General features: G+C 36.3%; 1 protein-coding gene across 1 annotated transcript; it reads right to left on the bottom strand.

Moving 5' to 3' along the window:
* Window positions 1–2,159: 2,159 nt before the first annotated feature.
* LOC113690830 (putative pentatricopeptide repeat-containing protein At3g13770, mitochondrial) lies at window positions 2,160–6,458 on the bottom strand. The gene has a single exon (XM_027208907.2). It carries the CDS (start codon window positions 6,409–6,411, stop codon window positions 3,595–3,597), a length of 2,817 nt encoding a protein of 938 aa, XP_027064708.2. The 5' UTR covers window positions 6,412–6,458; the 3' UTR covers window positions 2,160–3,594.
* Between the last annotated feature and the right edge of the window lie 4,518 nt (window positions 6,459–10,976).

Here is a 10,976-nt window from a genome sequence, read left to right as displayed (position 1 = left end):
CTTTCAAGTAAGCTCAGCAAAATTTTCCACGTACAGGTACAGAGAGTATCTGGACTATCATAATCAGAAGCTTCAAGCTCTGAAGTGGTCAAATTTTCGACAATGGCCAACCGCTGCAAAAAGTAGAGAGCTTCCATGCGAACAAGAAGTAAGATCAAGTATAAAGCTTCTAACAATGTCTGACTCATGAGAGGAAAATTCTCTAAAGCTTAGAATCAAAACCAAATTACATGAACAAGATATAAGGAAACCATGCTACACCTTTGAGAATGTTTTCAGACAAAAAGAGAGGTTTCACGACCTGCATGCGCCCCAACAAATTTAAGAGCATGCTGATGAAGTTAATCAATTTTCCTCCCAAGACAACTGGGAGATCCAACCTGCAATACTTTTGCATAGAAAGACTTGAGTTTTCAAGTAAAATCTACACGATTCACTATTCTAGTCAAAATTTTTAAGATTTGCAGCATCTATACCAACTTCATGCTTTCCACTCACATAATAGGATGAATGTTCAGGATTGGATGACTTTGCAGTAACAGCAAACATCTCTACTATACTAAGGACACCAGAAAGGCACAGAGGAAAAAGTTTGCAGAGGAGGAGTCAAGAAATAAAGATTTTGGTTGTGGTGAAGAGCCCAACAGAAACAATTCTTCAAGCCAATGACACCCCTGAATAAGCCTATTAACACTGCCTTAATCAACAAATCCAAAGCCCTCCAAGTGCATAACCTTAACACTTGGTAAAGAAACCAATTCAGGAATAATCAAATCCAAATTCCTATTTGTTTTCAAACTAACTAGTGCTTGGCACGGAAACATCCTAGGAGTAGATATTAAATACTGGGAAACTACAGTAGTTTTCACTATTATAGTCACCCACAAAAATCTCAAGTTCTTTGACATTAATTTGAAGCACAGAACCAATTAACCGGTCAATTTGGAATCTATGAATTTCATCTAAATTTTGCCAGGTACAGACAAAATTTTCTAAAAGAAGCCCCTTTTCATGGTTGAATAACTCGATCCCAAAATCTAAAGGATTATAGAACCATCCAATCACAGTCATGTTTGGTGCCTTTATAGTAATTATATAACACGAGATATATATCGGAAAGTGAAGTGAAAAGAAATCCCCATCTGCTGGACGGGATTGACATGGCTGGCTGCAGCACTTTTGGTAGGGAAAAACAACAGAATGTGTAGAAGCAGAGAGTTGGGTGGAACACCCAAACTATCAATACCACCTATTTGGCATTGAGGCATAGTTCTCAGGACCAGAGACAAACGCACTGATAAAAACTCAAATCATAAAATGTTCACGTATGCTGATACATAGGCAGTTCACGTATGTCATGTTTGGTGCCTTTATAGTAATTATATAACACGAGATATATATCGGAAAGTGAAGTGAAAAGAAATCCCCATCTGCTGGACGGGATTGACATGGCTGGCTGCAGCACTTTTGGTAGGGAAAAACAACAGAATGTGTAGAAGCAGAGAGTTGGGTGGAACACCCAAACTATCAATACCACCTATTTGGCATTGAGGCATAGTTCTCAGGACCAGAGACAAACGCACTGATAAAAACTCAAATCATAAAATGTTCACGTATGCTGATACATAGGCAGTTCGCTCCTTATTAAGTAGCTACAAATTTTTGCTAATAAAACAAATATTGTGTTCTTTTTCTAAATGATGAAGGTGGTATCCAGGCAGGGCAATATTTTTCACTAGCTGGTTATTTTGTTGCCAAAACAAAAATGCCATAAAAAGGAATAAACGGAAAAACTGAGAAGCATGCTAGTTTTTGGGACTCAAAATGGGCACAACTGGGGAGTTACTTTCCTTCTCTATTCTATATTCATTGAAGGATTCTACAAAATGGTAAGATGACATAAACTGAACCAAAACTATCATATTATCTAATACTAGCAGATATTGCTATCTTAGTCAAATTGATGTCATACTTTCTTTCTAGATGCAAATGATCCAGTTCAACTGAAAAGCATACCATTCACTTGGAAGAGCATTAGCAATCACATAGGACATACAATCCTAATCACAATTTCAAACACATGTTTTTTGTAAAGAAAAATCTGAAATAAATGGTTATAAGTTAAACATGTAAAGAAGATTAAGTGTCCGCATACAAACTTGTAAAGTACACTGCACCTATTATTACTGCTAACTAGAAGTTACAAAAAATATTCCACCAGAAGGGAAGATTTTATTCAGACAAATTTGGACCTTACATCTGGTGCACATGCAAAAACAGAAGACAAACAATAAAATACCAATCACCTGAGCTATAAAATTTTAGAAAAGCTGACAAACCGGTCACCTCAATGAATAATTTGCACTTAATTCTTCTGCCTCTAGTACTATTTATGACTTTGTCAACGCCTGTGCACCTGACAAATTAAGTTTCCAGCTTCAAGAAGAAAAGGCAACGCTCATGCAATTGAAGTCAAATCAAGAACCAGGAATACTCATCATTATTATCAGACGTTCTCTATGTATTGTCTAGAATAAAGGCTGCATATACCTTTTTGCATATCTTTTGAACAGAAATTTTAAAAGTAAAGCAAAAATTACAAGCATGCTCTTTTTAACATTGTTGGAAAGATGGAGATCTCAGTAGTGGTTAATTGAGCTCATAAGCACAAAGAAAAAATTAACTTGGAGGCTGATTGTGGATTAGCCTCTGGTCAAAAGGCAAAAGAACCAGCGTGTTCTCCATCTTGCTTTAGATGGAAATTTACACTTGGGCATAGATATGCTATTTTACAAAGGAAAAAATTACTTCATAAACATATTCTTAGCAATACTCTCTGGGATAGCTTTTTAATAAGTTAATTTTGTTTAATGTGATCACAAAAAGTGTGGCCTATGGTATAGTAGAGACAATTTTACAGCTACCAAAAATATAGAGCTCTACCAAAATCGTCAGAAGTCAATTGTGAATTTTAAGGACTGTTCAAATATTTTAGCAATTTTATCTACTGCTTTACTGAAAATTTGAAGAACTTATATCAAGAAAAAACACTCAAAGTTTACATGAATTTTCCGTCTGCATCTCACGACATTGAAAAGTTTGGAAAACTGAAAAAGAAATGCCCCATATTACGTGCATTAAATGCCCATTTATCAAGCATTTTCCACACAACCACGCAGAGCATGAGGACATGTGCACAAGGAGGAATTAAAATATTATGGAAGTTAAATGGCTGGAAAAACAACAAAGTATAGGCATAATTGAAACAGAAAACTTCAATCAATCATGAATGTCCAGAGCAACCTAGTTCTTTGTACAACTATTAACAGATATCCAAAGGATTCACATGTAATTTGAGAAGTTAATGATTGTAACTTAACGCTATAATCTTACAGAATCAATTTGTTGGATTGTGGCACTTAGTTGAAAATGTTGCATCCAGTCTATAGCTGGATTATGGTAATTGGAGACACAAAGAGTAAGATTCCAAACTTCATAAGTTGAACTTTGACCTTCCTCTTGATCCAGAGTTATTACCCCAAAAGAATAGACTTAAAATGGAAACCTGATCTGAACAAGCAATCACACCACTCCTCACCAATAATCTTTGCATGAACAGATACCATTGCTAAAATGATGGAAACGACTTCCATCTCTCAGAATTATTTCTTTGCCAACCAATCTGGATACATGCTTACTAAATTCATGGCAATCACCACAAACCCTCAGGTTCTTTGTGATCAAAACTGGTGACTTAGCGCCTGCATTCATCAATCCGAAAGCAATAGCAAGCTTCTCACTGTGGCTTAGTAGCCTTCTGAGTTTTTCTTCAGGTTCTTCATCATGGAGAACCCAACAAACATCTGGAACATAACCCCTTCTTTTAATTGATGACACCAAATAAGACAACTTTTGATAGATTTTGTCACTTTCGGGATGTGACTTGTCTCCAGCAGTGAACTGGTGAAGTTTATTTTTAACCACGATCCAACTTTTTCCAGGAGGTTTTACCAAACCCTTTTTCTCAAGTAGTATTCGCAATTTTCTGACCTCTGACCAATGGCCTGCAGCAGCATAGACATTTGAAAGTAAAATATAATTACCTGCATTTGTTGGTTCCAATTCAACAAGCTTTTCAAAAATGATTTTGGCATAACTGGTTTCAGAATAAACTCTACAAGCACCAAGCAGAGCTCGCCACACTGATGCATCAGGAGCAATTGGCATAGACTTAATTAATTGCATGGCTTCATCTAAACGCCCACCTCGTGACAATAGATCCACTGCGCAAGCATAGTGGACAAGTTTTGGGGTAATATAAAAGTGCTGAACCATCAAGTGGTAAAGCTGCAATCCTTTTTCTATCAAACCAGAATGGCTGCAAGCTGACAAAGCAGAAACAAATGTCACATCTGTGGGCAGGAACCCTTCTTCTAACATTTGTGAGAAGGCAAGAACAGCATCATGTCCTCGGCCATGCATGCCATAGCCAGCTATTATTGCATTCCAAGAAACTGAATTTCTTTTTCGTAAGGAACTAAATACATATTCAGCATATCTCATGCAGCCGCATCTTGCGTACATAGTTATTAAAGCATTTGCCACAGGCAAATGAAAACCCATTAATGATTCCCTTCGTGTTATGTAGGCATGTAAACAAAGGCCTTGAGAAAGTTCTGCTAGATATGCACATGCAGAAAGAGCACTTACTATTGTTGAGAAATTGGGTTCAACTTCCGAAATCATGCGATGGAAAAGCAACAAAGCTTTTTGAGGTCGGTTGTTGTTCACGTAATTGGAAATCATGGCATTCCAAGAGATCAAATCTTTGTTTCTGAAGCCCTCAAACAGATACTTAGCATTTGCCTCATCACCACAATTCATGTACATTTCAGTCAGTGCAGCATTCAGTGCTGCATCTACTTCCAGACCATTTTTTACTACATAACCATGGAAAGATCTTCCAGTGTTCAGAAAGGTATCATCATCACAAGCAGCAAGAATGGAAATTATAGTGTGACCATTTGGTTTGACATCTGATTCCTGCATCTGCCTAAAGAATAAGAATACTTGGCTTCTTAATCCATTATGAACCAATGCAGCAATTAAAGTGTTCCAAGAAACTACATCTGAATCATTTGTCTCGGAGAAAATGTTCAAGGCATCTTCAACACAATTTAAAACTCCATACATATTCAACAAAGCAATTCGACAGAGTGTAAAGGCCTCCATTCCATACTTAATTGCATAAGCATGCAAGCTTTTTCCATTTGTCAATCCTTTTTCCAAACCTGCAAATAAGTTTATCATGCTAATAATAGAACTGTCATTTGGTCTAATGCCTTCTATTTGCATCTTAGTGAACATTTTAATTGCTTCATCATTCAAGCTGTTATCAATGCATGCTGAAATCATAGAATTCCACAGCACAACATCTTTGTTAGGAACAGAGATAAATAGATTAAATGAACATTTCAAGTACCCCATGCTGCTGTAGAACCTCATCAATGCATTTAGTGTGTGCAGATCTTTACTGAAGCCATGTTTTTTTACAAGTTGATGGACTTGCATTCCCAACTCAATAAGTCCCAGTTCCGCACAGGCCTGAATAATAACTAGAACAGTAACATGATCATATTCTTTTCCCCCCTTGAGCATCCAGAGGAAAAGATCTACAGTTTTCAAGTAATGACCGGCATCAAAATACCCACAAAGCATCGAATTCCAACTAACAGTGCTCCTTGAACCCAACGACCTGAAAACATGATTAGCAGTTGTCATGTCAAATCTTGAATAGAAACTAATTAAAGCACTACCCACATGACTGCTCATTTCCATAAGTCCATTCCTCAAACAATACCCGTGGATCCCTTTCCCAAGGCCCAGCTCTGAAAGCTCACCACATGCCTTAAGCAATGAAACAACCGTCCTAGAATTAGGCCTCAAATTCTCCTCTTGCATCTCCATGAACAGAAATAACGCTGCCTCATACTCCATGCACTGCACGCACCCCAAAATCATTGCATTCCAGGCTATGACATCCCTTTTTGGCATTTCATCGAATACGTAATAAGCATCTTCTAGACACCCACATTTGCTATAAAAATCAACAAGACTAGTCCCAACCCGGATGTCATTGATCAAAGGGGAACCCATCATATCGTTTTGTATCTTCTTGCCTCTCTCAAGGGTTTGCAAATTCGCACAAGCCTTGAAAATCAGAGGCAATGTTGTACTATTAGGCAAGATGCCCAAAGCTTCCATATGGGCGTATGTAGTAAGTATTGCTCTGTCATTTTTCAGCTTTGCTTGATGTTTTATCACTGAATTCCAGTGTATTGAATCGTGGGCTGGGACTTGTTTAGGCAAAAATGGGACTTTTTCGAGGTTAAGTAGTATAGGTGCCTCCATCCGTTTGAAAAACCGTTGGTGTTTTGGCGCCTACTATAACAAATGATGCTAACGGTCGAGTATTATGAGGTAATTTTGAAAAAAAAAATTATATGGGAAGAAATAAAAATATTTATTTGTACAATCCTTTAAGAATGAGGAAATGCCTGCACTGCCCCAAAGTTTATAGAAGATTAATTATTGAAACAGAAAATATACAATATCATTCAATCAATCAGCACATAAAGTTATCTACACCATTTCAACTAAATTAAGGGTGCGTTTGATAAAACTGGAATCTGAAATTTGAAATCTGAATCCATTAAATTATTGAATTGTTACATATTAAATCAAATATATTTGAGTGTATATCACATTCAATGATAAGTAAATAGCTTATCACTTATATTTTGAAACAAGTTTTGCCTAAGAAATTCAATGACATTTAATTAATTCAGATGTTCAATTTTTTATTATCAAATGCGTCTGAATATATATTAAGACATGTATTCATTAAGTTTAAGTGCTAGATTGCGTTATCAAATAGGACCTAAGTCCTTGTAGCTTTCCTCAATGTTAGGATACTCTGTATAAGCTAAGCCAATTGAAGAAAAGGTACCACATCAATTTGTGATCTTATATTTTTTTATCACTGTATTTTCCTTAAGAATGTTAACTTAAAGACCTAATTAAAATAGTTGAATAGACACTTTATGCCTGCGTACATGTTAGTACTGGATCAAATTATTGAGGAAAGAAGTGGTTAGGGAAATTTATGTGCTTTTAGAGTGAAATTTTTAAGTAATCTCAATGGTAGGTTTTGTTTTTATTATTCGCTAAAGAGATTGTTTGACAGTATGAAAGTAGACATTTAAAATGTTGCCAATTTAAAATTTCACCATTGGGGTTAAAGTTTTGATTTAATCTTTTATACAATATCAGTGTATATACCATTACCATTAGATGCATGATAATTTATCTGAATTTAAATTTAAATTCTAAATTTTGCTCATGTGTCATGCATCCAATCGTAAAAGTGTATATATTATCAGTGTATATAAAATTTATTCTAAAATTTTATGCATCTAAGATATAGTAACAAATTACAATGGAGTGTCACGTGTAAACTTGAAAGAGAGAGCATTTTTATTTTTTAGATACCGCCATCATAAATTCATAATCTAGGAATACCATGATTTTTTTTTTACGCGGTTATGCACTACTCTCTATCGTTTTTCTTTTCTTATATAATCATGCATCATTATACCAAGTGATTGTAAAATATATCACATGCTTTCCAAGTGGATCCACAGATTAAGCCTCTCTAATTATTCCCATTGCTGAAATATAGTAGTATTCTGACACTTAACATTTTATTTGAAGAACATAATAGTACTATTCCTTGGACAACTAACTCTTGATACCAAAAGCACATGCTTTTAATGCATCAATTAAATCAAGCAGATTTTGATAGGAAGAGCCACCTTCTTCCACAGCTTTCTTTGCCAATGCTGTCAACCAAGGATGTTGTTGCGGTATGTTAATTGGTCAAAAAAGAGGTGTGGAAAGGTGGGGGAACAGGAGGAGTAAGTGATTACAGCCACAGACGGTAGGGGAAGTGTGCTGGATGGGCACATATAAAGGTATTTTGTGACTTGGAACTTGAAGACCCGTTGGGTGTTGAAGTTGAGCGGAAAGGCGATAGGAAAAATTGAAGGGATTCCAAAACATAAATGGGAAAGGTGGAGTGGCTAAAATAATCAACTGCCAAAGTGAGATGGTCGTGAGCAAAAGTACGGGCAGTGAAAAGGCGCGAAACTTGGCAGAGAAGCTAAACACTGCAGGCATATAAAACGAAGAAGAGCGAAACCGGACAGGAATTACCACGAAGAATAGCAAAAAAAAGGGTATTTGTTATGGAGTTGGCGGCTGAAATAGATGCTTCGGATATGCAGTGGGATAGTGAAGGAGAAAGCGAAAATCCACCCTCACTGATGCATAAAAGTGGAATGGCAACAAATTATTATAGTTGCAGCCGTGAAAGGAAGTCGCTTCGGCTAACAGTGGAAAGAATGGTAAGGAACTCAACTCATCCAGTGAAGAATATGATGGGCTGCCTTTTGGATGAGCAACGACAGGCTATTAGAGAGTTTGGATTCGGGTCAATTCTGAATGTGAAGGGAGTTGAGGTTGACGAAGAGATGTTTAATTGGCTGGTTGATAACTTTGATGTAGATCGGAGGACACTGAACGTTCATGGGTACTGTCTACACGTCACGGCCGAGGTTGTGGAATGTGTATTTGGCTTGAGCAGCCGTGGAAAAGATATAGAAAGCGAAAAGCGAAAGGCAAGAGATGGATACAGAGTTGGAAAGAGAATTGAATATCAGAGTAAATAGTGGAAAAGTTGTAGTGGAGGAATTGAGGGACAGTCTATGTAGTTTGCATAACGAAGGCTTAGAATTCAAAGTGAAATTCGTATTGTTTGTTGTTGGTAGGGTGTTAGCACCAACTTTGGATGACACAGTGAGCAGGGATCTTGTGGCTGTAGTGGGTAAAGAAGAGAATATGAAATTTTTGAACTGGTCAAAATTCATACTAGACAATTTGGTAAAGAGCATCCGTGAAAGAGATGGCAACGGAATAACGGGATGTGCACTTTTCTTGATAGTATATGAAGACGCACCTTTTGCAATAGCGCTAGAAATTGCTGGAATAATTAAATTTAACTTTGACATAAAGGACATGTAAATGATTAATGAATTTTTTGTCCGTGCAGATTTATTATCTGGAACGATTCTATATTGAAGGTGAGGACGAGTTTCGCAAGTTCCAGCCAAGAGACCGAGGATAAGATTTTGGGGAAGGTATAAGATTAATGAAAGTGTGCAAATATTGAGGAGGAATCGCATATTTGATAGGGAACAGGTAATGTAAAATGCTCTTATGTGAACTGCTGTTGAAATTGCAATTGCATTTTGTGACGTTACTAGTTGTACAAAACTTAAACGTTGTATTGACAGGACAATGTACAGTTTTACAATAACGTAACCCGTAGAGAAGACATTGATAAAGATTGATTGAAATTGAATGTGGTAATAAAGATGTGAAGGACAGTATTAGTAGAATAGAAGCAATGATTGAATCTCGTTTTGAAACACTAAGGAGCATGTATGAAAGTGGAAGGCTGTGCAAAAAACATGAACCACTTGGTGTGGTGGGTGGGCAGAAGGACGATTGGTATGGTAAGATTAGAAGAGGCGGTGAAATACATAAATTTAGTCCTAAAACGCTAGATGTTAGGTCCAAAAACAAGAGTGAAAATGCCAAAGTAACTAGGAATACTACAATAATAGGCGAAAAGACTGCATCGAAAATTACAAAGTGGAGATGCAAAAAGAGACTAAGGATGAACAATACGGAGAAACCTGTGTGGGAAGGCAAACAAAACAGAAGGCAAGGTAAAAGAATAAAGGTGTGTGAGTAATTGCGAAGATATTTCGTAGTATTACAAAAGTAAAGTACATAAAAGTTAATTGCGAAGATATTTCATAGTATCACAAAAGTAAAGTACATAAATATTACTTTTATGTACAGATAGATAGTAGTGGGATAAATGAGTGTCAAACAAAGATGGTTATTTTATTGGCAAAGGTAAGTATTCCAACGTTCCATAATTACTAAAGGAAAGAACTGTAGACTAGAAAAGCTGACATATGTTTGTGGTAGCAGGAAACTAGGCTGTCATCTGTCGGCGAAAACTTGAGTGAAGGACGAGCAAAAATATTGAAATTCTTGTTTGACATTCATCTCTCACAAAGGTATGGCTTGGATCATGGATTTGGTAAAGTGGCAGTTGTATTTTGTTTGATCCTTTATTTGAAATTGCAATAACAAAGGGCAAGCAAAAGTAATTGCAATTATAAATTTGAATAAATAGGTAGTATGATTATCCCCACGGGAGAGGGGGCATGGGAACGAAAATTTTGGAAACAGTTAAATTTGGTTTACAAGTAAGCGGCAAATTTACAATTTGTGTTGCTATCAATCATGCTTCCATATATAAATAGCAAGTGTAGGTAAGATGGTTGCATACACAATATAAGGTGAGTATTTAATACATTGACCATTGAATTAGAATGATAATAAACTATAGTAGTACTTAATATACTTATGTTTTTCGCACATGACCGTTATGCTCATTGAGCACTACCTAAGGAAGTTCAACGTAATTGATGGCTCTATTAATCAGGAAGAATGAATTTAAACTGATGTGTTTACTTAAGTCATTGAAATTAATGATATCAAATTTGTAGATTATGAAAACTTAATATGCATAGTGAAAAGTTTAATGTAACTGTATAATGACAGGGAAGTATTTGTGTCAATTAAGGGGCAAACAGCAACTAGAAATGCAATGGAGTCCTTGCTTCCCGAAAAAATCATGGTATGTGATGTGAGTAAATTGAGGGATTAAAATTGGATGGTGTTTTGTGGAGTGTTACATGTATGACGAAGTGATTTAACGTGCGTTTGGTGCAAATAATAAATTGTTATTGTACAATGAAAACAGCAAGGCAACAAAG

The sequence above is a fragment of the Coffea arabica genome, chromosome 1e (genome assembly GCF_036785885.1).
Source record: "Coffea arabica cultivar ET-39 chromosome 1e, Coffea Arabica ET-39 HiFi, whole genome shotgun sequence".
Taxonomy (NCBI): Eukaryota; Viridiplantae; Streptophyta; class Magnoliopsida; order Gentianales; family Rubiaceae; genus Coffea; species Coffea arabica.
Note: the sequence above shows the minus strand (reverse complement) of the source record. Positions and strands in the feature narration are given on the sequence as shown.

Bases quoted from the DNA above. Each gene is read 5' to 3' on its own strand.
- LOC113690830 (XM_027208907.2), bottom strand. From the start codon at position 6,411: ATGGAGGCACCTATACTACTTAACCTCGAAAAAGTCCCATTTTTGCCT.